General features: G+C 37.3%; 1 protein-coding gene across 1 annotated transcript; it reads left to right on the top strand.

Annotated features, from left to right (window-relative positions):
• The first annotated feature begins 225 nt into the window (after window positions 1-225).
• LOC139713550 (beta-1,3-glucosyltransferase-like) lies at window positions 226-15096 on the top strand. Its single transcript, XM_071625273.1, has 14 exons — window positions 226-363; window positions 2118-2158; window positions 3252-3377; window positions 3830-3906; window positions 5318-5426; window positions 7167-7297; window positions 8177-8240; window positions 9032-9229; window positions 10095-10164; window positions 10680-10793; window positions 11363-11465; window positions 12277-12399; window positions 13546-13690; window positions 14944-15096. Exons 1-14 carry the CDS (start codon window positions 288-290, stop codon window positions 15094-15096), a joined length of 1530 nt encoding a protein of 509 aa, XP_071481374.1. The 5' UTR covers window positions 226-287.
• Window positions 15097-20515: the final 5419 nt, after the last annotated feature.

Here is a 20515-nt window from a genome sequence, read left to right as displayed (position 1 = left end):
AAGGTCAAGAATTTAGCGTTTATTTCAATGGTGTACACGTCCCACTAGCTAGTTGCACTCTCGGTGGTTTAGCAGACATACAGGCGCGTAGAAGAGTAGAGGCAGTCGGTGTCTGTCTGGTCAACCGGAAATCGTCGTAATACTCAAAGATTTTACGAAACTATAAATTTTGACAGTGGCAGATATCTAGCATGCTCTGAATGTTGCCGAGCCTTATTTGTGAAAGTAGGATTGCCGCAAGTTAACGGTATAGCAGCTGTGATCGTGTGTGAGGGATTGCCGTCAAGATGCATCGAAAATTACTAACTATCGCTGCCCTGACCGTCGGGCTGGCGGTGTGTTGTGTTCCCGCTGTTGCAGCAGGTAAGCATGCTTGCTTGATGAATGTACACGTGTCTGCGCCAGTCTCTTTCTATTCCTCCAGAGTAAAAAGCAATGTTATTTATCCATAGCTCACCCCTTCTGAAAGCAGACTTGTCCGTGGAACATCACGCGAAGAAATAAGCCGGATTGCAGCTAGTTTTTCACACTCAATGAAAGTATGATGATTAAAATATAAACCTGACAATGCCAATTTGCAACAATCAACTTGACTAACTGGTTAGACCTACTGTTGAGGATGGTTTGACATTGATTGGTGAAGTACTAAGGGCAATTGTGCACTTCACGGCCCTACATTTAATATCGGTGCCAGATTTTACCCTAATCGAGCAATGCATGCGAATTGTATTTGTAGTATTGGTAACACTAACACTACTAACAGATCAGACTTTTTTACAAATCGCATCAGTTATCACTAAAAAATCATTCATGTTTTTACCGCCACTTTGTAGGGAAATGTGGAGAGTAGAAAGATCTAATAAATAATGAAATGATATGAGTCATGCATTTTTAGAATTTGTGTTTGAAAGTCTGTGTGTACCAGTTATACATGTATGTTAATTGTTATCGGGAGGGGGGGGGGGGAGAAGTAAATACAGCATGGTCCAGTACGGTAATAACATTACCCCCGGTGCAAGCCCCATCAAGCACCAAAGCTATACACAATACTTGTACCCAATGTGTGAGACAGCTGTTGGGATGAATTTGGGTGTAGATATCATCTACCAACATTAACATCCCATCTTAACTCCAGTACTACTCGTACTACTACTAGGTAATGTGGTCGCATCCTGAATTGCCGTCGGTCCTGTCTTAAACAAATTCACTTGAAGAGATGACTTCATTTTGTAGAGCTGATAAACATATTAGACGGCTACCACTCATGAATGAGTCTCGGATTAGAGGCAGATGAAATAATTTGTTGTTAGAGGGCTGCGAGCATATAATCTTTAATAGTATAAAAGAGGCTTGTTTTTTTCATATTTTATATTTCATGATATCGAACAATATCTATGAATTTAAAGACATTTCAGTTGAAACTTCAATAAGTTTCTTAGAATTGTTAAACTAAAGTTAGTCCTGAGTAATAAAAAGTGATAAAGCAAATGAGATTGCTTGTTACAGCACTTTTGTGCGATATTCCTGAAAACAGCAACTATGAAATGTCTAACTGGTGCACAGGTGTGTATTTTCTCGCACTGGTTTCATTATTTTACAGACTTTACTCTATACTGGCCAAGAATTTGTTACATGCTTGCTTTTGTAGGGTGTTCACTAGCTTCAATATGAATGCACTAATTCATTGATGGTGTGTTACTTGTTGGAGATGGCAAAATCGCTGAGAATGTATTAAAAAAAAACTAAAAAAAAAGAAAGAAAATGACTAGAAATGTATATAATAATTAATATAGATATCTTAAAAATTCGAGCAAAGAAAATCATAACAGAATCCTATTTTCATTGTTCATTTTTCATTGGACAAAAAAACAAAAACAAAGCTATGACTGACAAGAGACCAATGCGAAGTACACTACTTTCGAGCATCAGTTTTGGGTGTCATTTTTTTTTTCCACCGTGTACGAACCAATGTGATTTTGGTATTAGATAATAATAATAATAATAATGATGAAGTCTTGTATAGCGCCGGTATCCGCCAAGACACGCCTACTTTAGCTTGTCTTTGCAATCAGTAATTTGCTTTCAACTTTTAAATGTTTTTTTTCCACTTTTCCCAGGTACATTCAATCCCTATCAGGATTTTTCAAGTAAACCACATGTAAGTTGTTGGACTTGCATTTCCTTCTTTTTTTTTGTTGATGTATTATTGATATTACTGTTTATTCAATACCTCTTCATATCCATATTAAAAGTTTGTTAGCTAGTGCAAAACCATTCTTGACAGCACGTTTGTCTTTACCTGAGTTATTTATGTTTTGTTTTTGTTTTTGTCTTTTGCTGTTGTTTTATAGAATATGTGTTTGTTTCCAGTGTTCAAATTACAATTATGTTGTCCATGTGAAATGCAAAGTCTGACCTTGTCAGACACAACATTTATGCAACAATCATAATGAAATATATGATATCCAGTATGTGTGCTGCTTGGACACTGTGTAGAGTTCCCCTAGTTACTCCTCAAGTTTGTTTCAAGATTTGGGTTCCAGTCAATTAAGAAAATATAACACATAGACTAAGCTGAAAGTAGTCATTGGAAGAAGTATTGACTCTTTCAAATTTTTTTTTTCCTTAAATACAGTATGACCAATATCAATCATGTTCAGTTACTTCCTTCATTTCTCATTTGTTTAAATCTACTGTTTACCTTTGGGAGCAGTGATTTAAATTTTTTTTCAAGTTATCACATGTGATGCATATGTGTAGGTCAGTTGTATCACAAAACATTGTAACGCATAAAGAATGTTGCAATAAAGCCTAAAATATAACCTGGAGATACCACTATGTTTCTCACTAAACCATAACTGTAGACTGTTTAGTCTAGAGATAATTTTGTTATAATTATTGTTCACATTTTGTTCATGTAAGAATACTTAACATTGATTATACTGATTAACTTTTTTACTCTGGCTTTTTCTATCCCTAACTCACATTTTAAAACTATTTTGAAGCACTAAAGCTACTCACATTTTAAAACTATTTTGAAGCACTAAAGCTGAGTTATTGTTTTGTCTGCAAATGGTAAATTATGCCAGTACACAGTTTTGATGTTGAGGGAACCGTAGAATTTGTTGATATTTCACTTTCACCGTACAATGTCTCATTTTGCAGTGAAAGAATAGGCAGCTTTGCTTGAATTGGTTTGATGATTGCCAGCATGTATAAAATGGGCTAGTTTTTTGTGACCATTTCTTCAGGGTGCTTTCAATGTGACGGTGAAAGATGTCCTGTTTGTCATCAGAAGCCAAGCCGCCTTGCCCCACCGACAATGGGCCCAGCAGGTCAGAGACGACATCATTCAGCAGACCAGGGTGCAAGAGTTGGTGAGCATTACAACAAACAAACAAACAAACAAACAAAGAACTGAATCTGTCAGTGGCCATCTTTGCAAACCCTTCAAGTTTCCCCCCAAAGAATTACACAGTCATAAGTTGTGACTATCTGTCTATTTATTTGTTTATTTTGTTTAGTTGTTTATTTATTTGTTTATTTATTTATTTATTCATTCATTCATTCATTCATTCATTCATTCATTCATTCATTCATTCTTTCATTTATTCATTCATTCATTTATTTATTTGTTTTTATTCATTCATTTACTTCCGTACTTAAATGTCTATCTAAGTAAATATTTGTTTTCAAAATATGACTTGCATAGAGAAGTGAAGAGATTATCTGTCAACTTGATATGGTATCAATGTTAGGAAAAACTGATATGTTTAAATGTATTTACATTCATAGTGTCTTTGATCCTTTATCATGAATGTCCATCCAGGGTCAAGCAGAGGTCATTTTGTTGCACGAAAAATATGGAAGACATGGCCAGTGGACAATGCTGCCTGTCCTCCCCAAGTAAGTATTAAATACCAGAAAAGATTCTGGAAACCAAAACCCAAAGAGAAATGTACATTGAGTGAAAGCAGCAACATTAGTTGAACATATCAGTGTTGAACATATCAGGAAAATCAGACAATCGATGCAAAAGTTATGAATTTTTACAGTTTTGTCGTTGGAACCATTGGATAAGGAGACTACTTGAGTTTATGACATCATGTGTGGACAACAATATAAAGAAAAATATAAAGAAAATTCAACATGCTTTCACTTTTCTAGCGTACCAAAAGAGCACTCCATTTACTGCTTTTAGAAATCAGGGGGAATAGTTACTACCCTTAACATATGCCAGTATCTAATTGAGAGGATGTGCAATTTTCAGGAAAAATTAATTTTTGTGGAATTCTCTTTATATTTTCTTTATATTGTTGTCCACACGTGACATCATAACCTCTAGTAGTCTCCTCATCCAGTGGTTTCAACATCAAAACTTTAAAAATTCGTAACTTTTGCATCGATTGTCCGATTTTCCTCAAACTTTTGCTGATGTATTCTACTAATGTTGCTGCTTTTACTCAATCCACATTGTTACTTTGGGTTTGGGTTCCCTTTAAATGCCAGAAACGATTGTTATGTTTGTTTTCATCTTAACCTGTTGAGGACGAGTCCCGAGTACACTAGGGCAGGTGTCTATGGGAAATGCATGTTGCACCAAAATCAGCCCGTCCTCAGCGGCTTAATGTCATTACCAAAAGATGAATTGTGTGTCTTTATATAAATTTCTTGTTATACCATGTCTGTCTGTCTGTCTGTCTGTCTGTCTGTCTGTCTGTCTGTCTGTCTGTCTGTCTGTCTGTCTCAATTTTTGTGATTCGTATGTATGTGTGTAAAGAATTGTCTGTAGGAATTTCATCAAACTTTACACGATGCTGGCACAAACTTGGTCAATCCACTGATTAGATGGCAGGAAAAAAATTCAGTGGAAGTCTGAGTGCATAGCTCAAGATTGTGTTCCAAAATATCTCTGCTTGTGAGCACAAACTTGTACAGCTATTTGATCATTGAAACTTATTCTGGGATGAGATATAATGAGGCTTGCAGATTTTTGGTAAATTTTGGTTAGCAAACAAAGCAAGCTAATCTCCTTTTACCTTAAAAAGCTTATACATACCCATGATTGTCTAGGTAGCTTTGTTGTCTAAGTAAATTATCACCCATACTTGCCATATTAAGTGTCACATTGTGTTCTTCAGTCTCAAACGAAGGTAGCATATCTACTGTAATACATTCAAGTCCAGTAATTGTCATGTGTATGTCCAGTGTGTGTAATCCTATTCATTCTATATATGCTACTTGCGGATCTGTGATGAGCCCCTAATCTCTGTTGAGAACTAAATATGCAACCTTTTCTGGTTCACTCCTGTGGCAGGATTTTCAGAGAATACAGCAGCAAGAAATGGTTCTTTTTCTGCGAGGAAGATACGAGGGTCAGCGTGACTGGGCTGCTTGTCCTACTGAGCAGATTTAGCTCTGATGAGGTAAAAAAAGACAGCACAAAAACTGTATATGACCTGTTTTTATGGTTTGTTGGAGCTGAATGCCATCCCATACTTGGTAGCGACTGACTTCATTCAGGCAAAGACTGCTCGTAACCCGTTCCATACTGAATTCCGGATTCCCCTTAGACTTAATACACAGGCCACCAGGTTCCCGTATGGAATGGGTTAATCCTCAAGATGACACTGCTTTGCAATGCAAAAGATATGGCTTATTCTACTCTCATTCATTTCCTCTTTAATGTCTATGGGGAAAAAAAAGATTAAAGTACATTCATTTCATTCATTTCATTTATTTCCACATCCTGATAAAAAGCATTTACAAAAAATACAGGAACGATACATACACAGTAGAACATTGGAACAATACAGGAAAAAAATGTTCAACTTACAACAATTTCACAATAGGCAAACACAACATAAAAGCAGTTATTTCAGTTTGTGGGGGGATCAACATAGACCGTTGGTCTTTCTATGGCTGATCCCAAGTATTACAGCAAAAAATACTTCCGTTAATGCAATACACACAAGAAAACTATACTGCAGAAAGTACACAATACATATAACAAGGCAAGAGTCATCAAGGTGTGGTGCTTACACACTGAATGAAACTTGAAATTTATAGTATACCTTCATGAACCAGAAAGAATTTGTAACTTCTTTTAAATATTAAAAGTCTATTAGACATTGTTGTTATGGATATGTATATGGATATGTATATGGATATGTATATGGATATCTTGGCAAGAGCTGCAGTCTGCTTGAGACTGTGAAGTGATCGCAATGACAATAAGCATGTTGATCTCTTTGGGCTAAAACTGAGTGACAATGGAATATGGAATGTCATAGGATGACACCATTGTCAAATTTATACATCCATGAATTATACACTGTTTGTGTCTATCTCTATGTTAGCCAGAATTCACAGTGGAAGAATTGTTTGAGAGTCTTCTCCGTTAACCCGTTGAGGACGAGTCCCGAGTATACTCAGGCAAGCGTCTGTAGGAAATGTGTGTTGTAACAAAATCAAGCCGTCCTCAATGGGTTAAGCGAACATGGCACTTGAGGATCAACACCTTGGTGCCAGCCATGCAACTTATTACTCACGTTAATTGATCAAAGGGGGGGGGGGGGGGGGGGGGGGAGCTGATGCACCTCATTAATACATTAAAAACACTTTCACATCATATGTTTGTGTGCTTTTAGAGCCAACTGCCACAGAAAAGCACATAGTATTGTACACACTGTCCAAAGCCCCTGGCACAGTGAGGGTTGATGTTTATTAGAGTAAATGTGCAAGAAAGAAACATGAGACAGAATTTTTCATCAGTTGAGGAGGATGATGTTGGGGGAGGTTACGGCTTCTATCAACCTTTCACAATTTAGTGGGCAAGCCTTCGTCCACTCCCGTGGACTTTCTCGAGCCAAGTGATCGAAGCGTTTCTCTCGGCAGTCCGCTTGTCTTCATCAGATCATTGAACCGAAGATCGGAGACAAAATGTAGCCTGAATCCCTGTTGAGTGTGGGTTGAATTCTTTTAATCCATGAAAGCTTGCCCACAAAATTGATAAAGGTTGATAGAAGCCATAAGGCATTACCTCCACCTATAAGAAAGAAACATGGTACCAATGCCTTCTTCACCAATGTTGACTTAGTGCGGTAGCAATGATTGTGACCTATTATTTTCTCCCCCCCCCCCCCCCCCCCCCCCCAATCATCCAGGAATGGTTCTTTGGGAAGACACTTTACGACCAGGAAGCCACAATCATCCATCACTTTCACAATCCCCAGTCAGAATTCATCTTCCCGGATTTTGATGCGGGTTGGATCCTGAGTGCCACGCTACTCAGCAGGTGAGGATCTCAGTCTTTGTGATGTAAAATTCTGGCTGGTGGAATCTCAGATGGATGTGATTGTCATGGAGGTCTCTTCAGATTGTTTCATTTTTGAATTTTAATCTTCAGATTTCACTTTGGTTCACTTCATTGAGCCTTTTTTTTTTGGGGGGGGGGGGGGGCGAGGAAAAGGGTTTAAACTCATGAGGGGGGAAAAAAAGCAAATTTAGAATTAGAAGTGATAACAAAGAAATGAAACAAATAATGTTACGAGTGATTATTTAGAAAAGAGCATAAAGAAAGAAGTTCCTTTCATGATAGCTCTCTCTCTTAGAAACAAATGATATTGTACTTCATTCCCTTACATTGACACGTGTTATGCTGTTGGATCTTTGTTAAATTCTGTCTGCTGACTCTCGGAGTGAATTTTCTTTTAATTTCATTTACTGTAAAACCATATAAACATTTGCAAACTGGTGACTGGCATTCAGTTCTTTGTTTATAGACGAAAACTTTCATTTGCATGCTACTTTCGCGAATCTTGGCTCCTCATAAAATTTGTAAAAGTTTCATGCGTGTGAACATTTCTTATTTTACAGTATGATGATTAATGATGATTATAATAATAATATGTAAAATTGTTATTTGGCATTTACACCCCCAGTATTTCTGAGTGCTGTACAATTAACAAACATATAAATCGACAATGAGTACAACTACATAATCATCAGTTCTGTTCTTGAAATGAATGGGTTTTTAGTTTCTTTTTGAAAATTTCAGTGGAGGTAGAGAACTGAATGTGAGTAGGGAAGTTTTCTTCATGTCTTCAGTCAATACAACAAATAGATTATTGCTTACATGATTTACGTATGCTGTTCATCTACTCTAACTGGAAAGTGTCGCTGCAAGGATACAGAAGGAGACACCAAAAGTGGACTTCAGCATTGATGTAAAGCATGAGGTATGACCAAGTTGTCAGCTCAGAGAATCGTACTCATCACTCTCTATTTAAACCTCAATATCAAAATGTGTGATGGTAGCTTGACTACGAGTAGACGTGTTCATATCTGTCAAGTTTAAAGTGAGATGTGTGTTTGTTTTGTTCTCATTGATAATGCATGTTGCCAGTGTAATGAGTGTGTAGAAAGAAGAGAATGTTTTTGGTAAGATTATTTACACCGGAAATAGAATAAGATATCAAAATAAATCATTGATTCAAATTTGAAAAATATGCTTAGAGCTTGTGGAAACAAATTCCAAAGCAGCAAAAAAAAAAAATCAGTCTGCCTGTTGTTGATGATCAGGTGTCAAAGGATTTGTGGTTTTATGTGAGTATGATTTGAAGATAAATTCCTGCAACTATACAAAGAATATATGTAGTAAAAATGCTTGTGTATTTGGAGAACTTCCAGTAGGTGATGACATGATGCTGAGTTTGTCTAGAATATTCAAGATTGAAGCTCCATAGTGTTGACATGACTTTGCCAAGAAGAGGGGAAAAAAATAGTGTGGTGCACACCTTCATATGTCTCTTATGAAAGTTACAATCAATTGCAAATCTTTCTTTTCTGTCCCCTCTCTGTATTGCCACACAGCATGTACCATTCTTTATTATCCAGAAATGGTTAAAAAGAGTACTCAAAGAATTAATGTATGGATTTATCCCCGTGTAGTTCTTACTTTACCATGTTTTTTTGTTTATTTTTGTTGGTTTTGTTTTTACATACAAACATTGTATCTTCTCAAACATAGCTTGCTCTCTACATCTGGAATGAAGAAGGCGGGCTCCACCTGACTGGCCTCCCCCAGATGTGCGCAGGAAACATTGACCACAGTCCGCTGCCGCTGACCGATGACCAGGTCCGGCAGAGGGTCGAGGAGGGCAAGACGAAGCGGTCCAAGTCGGACTCCATCTGTGTCACCGCCTACCCCAAGTCTCTGCCCCGATGTGTAAGGCACTTTTTTCTTTTCCCACCTACATTTGCTCCAGTACATTCTTCAAACTCTATGAGATGTCTGAAGTCAAATTTAATGTGTATTTTTTTCTTTTCACACCCATGTTTGCTTCAGCACATTCTTCAAACTCTATGAGATGTCTGAAGTCAAATATCTTACAGTTTTTCAAGAAAGATTATACTGTATGCCTTGTCTTAGTTCAAGTGACATGCTGTAGGCCGAAATGTCATGCATACAAAAGACACTCAGGAGAATAGGGTGGACAGAAAAAAAAAAAAAATGTAATAGGATGATGGTGAGATAGGTGTTAAAGAAGAGATACATCAGTAGGTGTAAAAAGCTCCTGCCCCCCCCCATAACCATAGAAATAAAAGAAATCATTAAATAATATGAAACATGAAATATCATTATTTATTTTTAAGTCATACGTATGGTGACTCAGATTTGCTGGTATTGACAAGAAGAGAAGAGTCACTATTTAAAGCAGCTGGTGGTAAGATAGTAGTAAGCTTGTAGTAAGCTGGTAGTAAGTTTGTAGTAAGCTGGTGGTAAGTTGGTAATAAGCTGGTAGTAATCTGGGCCCCATTTCATAAAAGACGTTTGGATGGCAACTCATGCTGGAATGGCAATTTCCAATAGCAACAGCTAATCAGGAAGCTGGATTCTTGTCATTACTATGACAATTGCCATTCTAGCAAGAGTTGCTATCTTATTAACTTTTTATGAAATCGGACTCGTGGAAGCTGGCAAGGTATTGGTGCTACATTAACAAAATAAAGTTACCAGTGTGGCAATGAAGGAGCTGTTATTCTTAATGTGTTCTTATGTTTTGTCTGTTGGTTTGTTTTTTTGTTTTCAGGGAAGTGCTGTTCCAGGTGATGATGTTCTGTTTGCGGTGAAAACTTGTGAAAAGTTTCATAGAGACAGAGGTACATATTGCACCCCTGCACAGATATTCCTTTATATGTAGCTACATGTAATTGCATATTTTGATACTGATTTTAATACAGTGAAACCAACTATAAAAGAAAGAAAGAGGATAGGTTTTTCACAGTTGTGGTTAGCAATCATAATCCTGGTGACAGTCTTTCTGTCACATGAATGGTATTAGAAAAAAAGATATAGTTTATAATCATACAAGACTATAAAAGTCATAAACGAACATACAAGGTTTACAAGAAACATGCAGAATGCTTTCTATGAACATCGAATATTTCATGATGTGGACATTTATTTTATTTTTGTACAAACTTTGTGCTCAACTAGATAATTGCAATATGATAAAGCATAGATATTAGTAGAGGTATCAGTTAGTGCACAGGAATACATGTACTCTCACATGCAAATTTCATAGAGTTCACTGATACGGTCCACTCTGACAGTTATTATTGTGGTGACTGTGACTCCATACTATATTCATGCCATGCTCTCCTCAATGCCCCAGTGTCCGTGGTGAAGAAGACATGGGGAAACTTTGCACAACATTTGGTGTATTTCAGCGACAAGGTAGACGAATCCATACCTACTGTGGAATGTGGCGTGCCGAACACAGAGCGAGGTATTTAAATGAACTTTGACCCCCTTTACAAAATCAAATTGATATTTCTTTCAGTTCATGATGATAATCTTAGCTGGTCTGTTGTAGGAAAAAAAAAAGAAATGTCATGAATGTCAAAAGTTGGAGATTAGCTGTGAATCTCACCTTATGATGTGCAACCTTTAAATAAGCAATACTAATACTTAGATTTGTGCCTATCAGCTTTAAACTTGAATAATGCAAGCCAGCTTTAAACTTGAATGATGCAAGCAAAGGATGGAAGTACCTGAGGTGCATTTTCTGTGAGAGAATTTCTCTCCAGTTAGAAATGCAATGTCTTGACTAAGAATACTGGATATACCAGTGGCCAGATTGCCTCAAAACACTAATTTGATGTTGGCAGTTTTGTCAAAATCATTTTTATACGTAAACCAGTTGGTAACATCTGTATTTATTTTCAAGCATGATTAATTATATACATGTTTTGTTGTTGTTGTTGTTGTTGTTGTTGTTGTTGTTGTTGTTTTAATAAATGGAAGTTTCACAAAGCTTAGGAGGAATATATCTTGGATATTGTTCTTTCCACTTAGGACACTGTGCAAAGACATTCATCATCTTGGAGAAATTTCTAAGTGAAAAGGAGTATGAGAAATTCAAGTGGCTCGTTATAGCAGATGACGACACAATTCTCAGGTGAGTGATGATACTCCACTTCTGATTAAAGAGATTGTCTGTGTTTCATTGACAAACACAATGTCAAAATACAGAGTGGTACAGAATGTCAATGCGTAACAAGAAAGGGGATAAATATGAGAACAAAACACACTTGTAAAACTTTTAAAATGATTTATTCAAACTGAAGCTGTCTTAAGTTATATCCATTACCCAGATTTCCAATGAGTATTAGACCTTTCAGTGTGATGTTTGGATGAACTTTCTTGATACACTTCTTTTTGTTTATTTGGCAAATTTTATGATTTAGTACTGATTCTGATAGACTGCGTCCAAAACAATAATGCTACAATTTTATTCACCTCATTTCAGTTTCTAGTTGTAACATATTTTTTGTAAGCACTGTGATTTCAGCTGTCACTATGTCAGCAAGACAGGATGTCACTGATAAGGTAATGTCACCCTTTTGAGAGTTGGATATATTCCTGGTATGGGTTTACTACTTTCTGACCTTTTATTGAATGAATGAAATGAAATGAAAGGTGCTAGGTGAAAATGATATAATTTTTCTCTGTGATGTCATAGACAAGATACTGCCACCCCTTTACAAAAGTCGGTTTTAAAGATCATGCTTGTGTAGGCTTTCTACTTTCAAATTGCTAGTGCTTGCCAAGAGTTACCATGACACAATTATTAAGAGAAGATATACAATGTCTTTTTAAAGTAAAATATACAACTCCAAGTTAGTCCTTAACCATCAGTGCCTGCCAGGCAATCCCTAGATGAGTAAAATCACAGTTTGAGTCTGCTTCTCTACGCATTTTCTCCTCAGTGTGGCGCATTTGGAGCAGCTGCTGTCGTGTTACAAAGCCGAAGATCCCGTAATCGTTGGTGAGCGGTACGGGTACGGGCACGTGAAGGGACACGGCTACGATTACGTCACCGGTGGAGGAGGGTAAGATGAACATTTCAGGCAAAGAGACTCGATGACAATTAGGTTCTGTAAAGCCAGGTGCACATTTATGCACAAGTAATTCTTCATGCTCAGCAGGGTATCAAAAATGAATATCACATAATTTTAAGTTTGTAGATGGTTATGACAACTGAGTGAGCGCTTCAAACATTGCACCACTGTCATGGCATTTAAAGATGATATAAAGTTTTGGTACCTCAAAAGTTTCCCTGAGTTTCCTTGTCTTAGTTTGTGTTTCAGGTTAAAGTACCTTTCATGTAACTAACACTGTGAGACTTACTCGCCCCAAAGTGCTCTCATGTCTTAATAGTAATCATGCAATAATGGTTTCGTACCAGAGCAGAGCGGGCTCTGAAAAATTTGAACGAGCCGTTAGTTTGACTCGACGCGGTACAGCGAGAATCAATATACACGTATTGTACGAAACCATTATTGCATGATTACTAAGACATGAGAGCACTTTGGGGCGAGTAAGTCTCACAGTGTTAGTTATATGAAAGATACTTTAACCTGAAACACAAACTAAAACAAGGAAACTCAGGGAAACTTTTGAGGTACCAAAACTTTATATTATCTTTAAGGGCTTTTGCAGCACATACTGCAGTGAAAGATAACTCACCCGCATGAACCGCAGATTCATTCATGCTACAGGAATAGCAAATTATGTGAAGAAAACTACAAATAACAAAAAGATTAAAACGACAAGCAATTTTTTTTTTTTCATTTTCTCTTTGCACCGGTTTCATGTTACACAAATTCTGTGAAATTGTCCACTTGTACAGTGAATACTGTAATACATTAAAATACTATATTTTCCTTTGTCAGGATGTGAAGAAAGTTTGCAGCATGTATCTGTGATGCAACTTCAGCAGGAAACACAAACTGCTAGTATATGTAACATCTTAAAAAAAAAAAATGTGGTGTTAACTCATCATTATTGCTTTTCTTTTTCTGCTGTATTTCGTAATGTTTTATACATATATGAAAACTGCTTCCCCAGTATATTTCTAAACCCTTTTTTAATGAAATGTGAGGAACTATTGTAAAGCAGCCATTCTATACAGGCCATCCCAACTATTTTCAATGAAAACAAGACTTGAAAAATTTGTTTGACTATTATTCTGACAGAATGGTCTTCAGCCGGTCAGCCGTGGAGACGCTGATCTCAAACGGATGCAAGTGCAGCAAAATCGACGACCCTGATGATATGATCATTGGGATGTGCGCCAAGAGATATGATGTACCCATCGCTCACTCTCCCCTCTTTCACCAGGTGAGGGCGTGACTGATATTGTGTCAAAGGTCACCACTTTTGTGTCATGTGACTTAGCCTTTCTCCAAGATGCATGATCATGTCTTCTCTAGCATGCCCCTACCTACAAAGACACTTTGTTTGATTCTGATTACCTGATAGTGCAGTTTGTCAAAGGGTAGTACGTGGTTCCTAGATAACTGCAAAAGTTTTCAATTTTCGCTCTAAAAAGGAGATATATGCACAAGAAATGTGTGAAATAACGCTGTGATAATGTGATTTCAATTGGCTATTGACAAAAATGCAAATTAATACCCAGAATGATACGCCAGAAGTATTGCAATCTCAGAGCATGCTCGACCGTGTTTGCTACACAATGTTTTATAATTGATTACATCAATTGCAATATATTGGACCATTGCAGCAGCAGAAGCATCCATTGCGTGAGAGTGAATCGCATTTGCAGCTTGTTTGCTGCGTGAGATTTCATGCTACTACTAGGGCATGTTTTGACCATCACCTACTTACTTCTTGGTGGAGCGTTTTGGTGTAATGCAGGAAAATTCCAAATAGTGAAAGATGAATTTTGAAGCCTCCTGAGAACTGTGTTTTAGCTTTAACGGAAACCCAAACCAGAAGAGAAATGTGGATTGAGTGAAAGCAGCAACATTAGTAGAACACATCAGTGAAAGTTTGAGTAAATTTGGACAATTGATGTAAAAGTTATGAAGTTTTAAAGTTTTGGTGTTGGAACCACTGGATGAGGAGACTACTAGAGGTTATGGCGTCATGTGTGGACAACAATTTTACAAAGAAAATATAAAGGGAATTCCACTAAAAATCATTTTTCATGAAAATTACACATTCCATCCACTTGATGCTGACATAATAAGTCAAGGGACTTTAACACGTATGTTCCAAATTTCTAACTCATTAACCTCACTACTAGGATTTTTATCTCACTTCATTAATCAAACCTCTTATTAATTGTTGTTCTCACAAAATTGTGAAAATCACCAAGCAAATATTTATAGAGTTTGTATGCATAGTTCTTCTTTTTAATCGTGGCTTTAAAACATACTTTATTCAAATGCACTTGTGAATCAGTGTGTGGTTATGGTTGTTTTGTTTGTTTGTTTGTAAGGACAAACAGATCCAAAGGAGTGTTGAGCACTGGGAGAACTTGCATGTGAATGAGTTGAATTCAACAAACAAAATTAAGTGAAATATTAAAAAGCTTTAATAACTTTAACAACCACTACCTACCCCTCCAGGCCCGACCAGCTGACTACGCCAAGGGTTTACTGTCCCACCAGACTCCAGTCTCTTTCCACAAACACTGGAACGTGGATCCCGTCCGGGTCTACGGGGATTGGTTCCGGCAGAGTGACGAGCAGAGCAGAAATGAGTCCCACGATGAGTTATAGCGCCCTCTATCACCATGTACCCCCTCCCTCCCTTCCTCCCCCACCCATTTGTCCGTCCAAGCTGTGGTATTTATTGCTTTCCCCCCACACTTCCAGGCCAACAAAATCATTTGGAATGACTGCCAATGTAGATGTTTCTTTTTTCTAGAAGAACAAAGACTACATTCGTGAGACTATCTATGCAAACTGTGTTTAGATCTTATGTTAAAGATTCAAAGAATTTTGCATTTGTTTAATTCACCGACGTCTCTTAAGAAATATCTAGTAGATGTATACTGTATACGTCATATATTTCTTGAGTCTAATTTTTTGCGAATCGGGGCTTCCTGACAATTTCGCGAGTGGTTAAATTTGCGATAATGGAACGTAGTACCGAATGGAGAAATGTATGCTTACATGTCACATCAGAGACTCCAACCCCAAGAACCTTCTGATCTGGAGATTCTCCCGCCTGAAACCCCTAGCAAATGGGAGACTCCAACTTGATGTGCCCGAAGCGCGAAGTTCCTTGTGGCCGGGGTCCAGCTCTAACGTTTTAGATGCTCTCTCGTGCTATCTAAGGCTTATTTTTCATCATAAATGATGGCAATAAGTAAGAAATCCTTTCCAACGGGAGACACAGAGCCAGGGCGGGAGAAATTAAATCTCGAGCGGGAGAACGGGAGATTTTACAAAAATTGGCTTTCGGCGGGAGATCTCCCGTCGAAAGCGGAGAGTTGGAGTCTCCGTCACATTCATGTCGGGATTGACTTCAAACATGTTAAAGTAGAGTTAATGGTTGTCGTGTATGGGGTGTGGAAGGGACTCATGTGGTGCTATATTATCTTCACTGATTCAGTTTATTGACTATATACGGACATACAGGCTGAATGTTAAGTGTTGAAATCTATGCAATACTGAATTTTTAGTTTTGTCTGTTTTGTGTATTATGTTTGCTAAACAAGCTCTAAATTTTTGTGAGGACATCCTCCAATATTAGATTGTGTGGGAATGTGAGCTGAAGACTGTTGATAGGCATGTTATGTACAATACCAGTAAGTTTTTGTCTGCAAGACAGGATGTAGTATTGTAAAAGTGGAAATTTTTGCAGCTTGGATTCCTTTTTTTTGCACATTTTGCACCACGTGCAACTAGCGTGAAAATAAAAGCATGTGAAAATTTTTACTTCCTCTATGTAATACTCGTTAATATTTTGATTCCTCAGAAAGAAAAACATGCAAAATTCACCTTACACTGCTGAGTGAAAAATTACCACTTTTACAGGGTTTTTTTTTTGTACCTGCCTTTCTTGTTTTTTAAAGTATAAGCTGTAAGTACATAAAATACACAATGGGACATGGTTTTTGCTGCGCATTGTGTATATTGCATGGTATTGCTGCTTTAAATAGGCAGAGAATCAAATGATATTGTTGTTTTCTTGAATTAAAGTTTACCGTTATTATTCTATTGGAGCTAATGAAGGATGATATTATATTCAGCATGTTTTACATGAAGCATTTTTGTTGTTATTGTTGTTTCAGTGTATGGTAGATGATAAGTGTGATGTAGATGTATGTATGTGCATGTGTGTCTGTTTGTGCATGAAAATGTTTTTTTTTTTTTCAGTACAGACTGCAGAAGAAACACCCACTAGCAAGCTAAATGTGTTGGCCTGTCAACTAGGGCATTCATATTTTGTCAAATGCATTCAGATGAATAGATCGCATTTACATGCATTTCCTTGTCGTTGTTGTTAATGATGAATGAATAACATTTATATAGCGCTTAATACTGATGTTTCTAAGTGCATCGATCTGGAAAAAAGAAGTATGACATTGAAATAAAATACAACATTATGTACATGTAAATATTATAATATAACAACAGCAACAACAACAGAATTAAAGTTGAGTAAACAAATTTTTCAACAATGACTTAAACTTATCTTAATTTTCAGCGAGCCGAATATAGAGAGGGAGTTTATTCCAAAGAGACGTTGTTGTTTAGTATTGAAGTGATGTGAAACTAAGAATACAATTTGAAAAAAAAAAGTCCTTGCATAGCAGAGGCAAGTCAAAATTCAAGGGTAAGGAACATACACAATCATGGTGACTCTCCCCCCCCCCCTTTTTTTTTCTTGGGGGTCAAAGGGTCTCGGTGTCTTCTGGTGGCAGTTAGATGCAATGAGTATAATTTCTTTCTTTTGTAGCAATTACATCTCAAAACTGTGACTGAATGTGTTTCACAAGCTTAGTTTACAAATTCTTTGAATGCCGCTACGATGAGCCACAAAATATTTCCCCAAATTCATATGTTAACAGGGGTTTTGACCTTCGTATCTCTCTCTCTCTCTTTCTATCTTCCTTGCATGATCTCTTTCTTATCAATTTCAAATGAAATATAATACATAAAATACAAGGGAAGACTAAGATCCTGTTTTTGGCAATGTATTATTGTACATTCTGTACACAACATATTCTGATAATAAAAAAGAAACAAGCTATACCTTTTTTGTCATATTTACATCACGGTCATAGTCAAACACCTATACAGAAGTATCAACAGATTGTCAACTTCTCACGTTGACAAAAACAAGAGAGATGTACTATCTTTACAGTGTAGAAATGCTATTTACAAAGTAGATTCACCGAAACTGGACAAACAATAACATTTTGTGCTTTTCTCAATTTTTTCCCAATATTCCTTCAAATATCCATGATATTTGTATATTACAGTCCAGCCCTCAAGGACATATTTAGAATATTTCCATATCTTCCAATTGTTTGCAGCAAAATTTCTTCATTTTTTTTAACACACTTCCCCACACCATTAAGATGCTGCTCACGATATTTGTGTGAAAAGGCACACGTGTCTTTTACATTGAGAGAGTTTGACTAACTCGAGGAACGCTAAATACTTCGCAAACGACATCCACCCCCACCCCGCATTCCATACAGTGGATAAGGTTACACAGATATAGACATTTTGCGCTGAAACTGGAGGTGCTAGTGGGATTTGTGCGCATACGGATACAGTCTCCACACTATTTTGATAATTCCCACTAGCTTATCCTCCGAATAATGACCCATGTTATGCAGGCATAACTTGACAAATGATGAAAGAAGCAACTGAAGCAACAAATCCTTGTTTTCCCGGATCCACATTTCGTAAACTGGGAGAAAAAAACTCTGAATATGCTGGTAGAATTGACTGTATGATACAGGGATATCTCCCCTCAGATATAACGCTGTCTGGCTAACCCTTGGCAAGTATATTGACGGGTCAACATTAGCCAGTATGTTACCTTTACATCAGCAGTGGATCGTGGATGTTACATTTTACAGAATATTCATCGGCTCATTCTCATTTTTCTGCGTAAAATGAGGTAAAGCAAGCCCAAAAAACATGCTAAATCCACAGCTGATGTGTTCTGTGAGCTCTGGCATTCTCGCCAAAGAAATCTCACAGCCAAATCAACAGCGCACAACTGCTGTAACTGAGCACCAATGAGTTTCTGACAATTATTTGTATACGATACAAGTCCGCAACACTTGAAATCACTAGTATTTCCTTTCTTCTTCTTTTTTGTATACACTAAATGAAATAGAAAAGAACAGGCCACCAAAGTATACAGTACTACATGTACATCATTGAATGCATATGGCCACACACACACACAACATACAATGTAAACACTGCACATGCACAAAATGCATGAAGCAAGGTGTGAAATACATAACTAAACCTAGATTGCAAAGCAAATGACAGAACTGGGATTCCGTTTATGTTGCACGGCAAGAGGTACTACTTCAAAAATGCTATCCCACTGCTATGTTCCTGTAATTGGTTGTGATGGCGACACAGAGACAGTGTGCAGTTTGTTTCAACCATATCTGTATTCAACACATTCTAAACAAGCGCCATAATATATCAAACTATCTCTGACCTGCACAAAAGGTGAAAAGATATCAAGATTGAAAATGACAACAGAAGTAACTATTGACTGTATCAACTACAAAATGCTCTCTCTCTCTCTCTCTCTCTCTCTCTATCTGCTCATAACAGTACTCAAACTGATCATCCGCTACCAAAATCAATCTTAACATGATCGCAGGCATCTCAACATCAAAAGCGAACGAGAACGTACCAAACTTCTGAAAAACTGTTTAACAACTCTGAAGAGAGAATAAATAGCAACGGGTACAGTCGGCAACAGGTAGAATCAGCCAACCACCGACTGACCTTTCAACAAAGAGAAAGATGTTCATTTTCACACGCTTCTGAAAGAGTTCGGACCCTTCTCCCTTTCACATGACAAAACATTAAACTTGGCATCTTGTGAATTTACCGCAACCATCACCAAAAAACAAACAAACAAAAAAACAAACACAAAATCAAAGCAGAACAATTGTAATGAAGTGCTTCAATCCTAGCACTAAGATTCCTCGGTTTACATCCCTTGAAATATGGCAGTAGTTTGGATACAGGGAAGGTGCATTTTCATCCAATACATTTTGGAAAGTTTGCAAATCCCCAAAGACGATTTCTCCTCTCTCTTTTCACACCTTTCACTTAGGCTGGACTGAGATTAGCCCAGTCCAGCCACAACTTCATACAAATGACCAATTTGCTGTTGCTGCTTTTAGATGTAACTGAAAACAGTCAGAGAAATGTGCATACTTTTTTCTGTCTCACAAACATATTTTCCATGCAGAAAACTTCCATCATTTAAACTTTTACCGCTGTTGGCATAGTACAGCATCCTCAGGTTAGCTTTTTAGTAATCATCTCCAAGCTAAACACTCACACACACATATAAACACCACAATACCAACTCCTGAAATGTTGATCCCGCTGTTAGAGTTTCAAATTGTTCTAGAAATACAGGGACTCACATACACACACCCCAATGATGCACATTTCTTTCATGGAAGTCATAATGAATTACCTTGGCATTGCTTTCTCCTTTTCTCTTTTTTTTTTTTTTTTTTTTTTTTTTTGGGGGGGGGGGGGTCTAAACAAAGGAGCTCCCCATGTTGCTCTGATAGACATGAAACAAAAGTTAAAGATAGAATATGATGCAGTGCTAAGACAGGTGGAAGTTGTAGACCGCTGTGACAAAATATGTCTTGGTGTTTCGTAACAAACTTGAACTGAGCGTCGTCATCATGTTCTCTGACTATGCATGAGTTGGGAGCTTTTGGTCTTGGAGAAATCTTGCGCACAGATCACCATTGAGGGGTACTGAAGACCTTTTTCACCTCGCTGCAGTGAATTCATACAAAACACTGCAACATAAGGGACTGACGATATGGCATTGTCACAATAATTCAGCGATGAAGAGAATAATCTGTACACGCAAAGGTGAGAGGTTCTGACGAGACTTTCAAATGAGAGTCTCTCATTAAAGTCATAACACTTGCTGCAACGCAAAACTAGA

The sequence above is a fragment of the Diadema antillarum genome, unplaced genomic scaffold (genome assembly GCF_040938485.1).
Source record: "Diadema antillarum isolate AM-2024a unplaced genomic scaffold, OU_Dant_1.0 seq00002002_RagTag, whole genome shotgun sequence".
Lineage (NCBI taxonomy): Eukaryota > Metazoa > Echinodermata > Echinoidea > Diadematoida > Diadematidae > Diadema > Diadema antillarum.
This window is presented reverse-complemented; position numbering and strand designations above follow the sequence as displayed.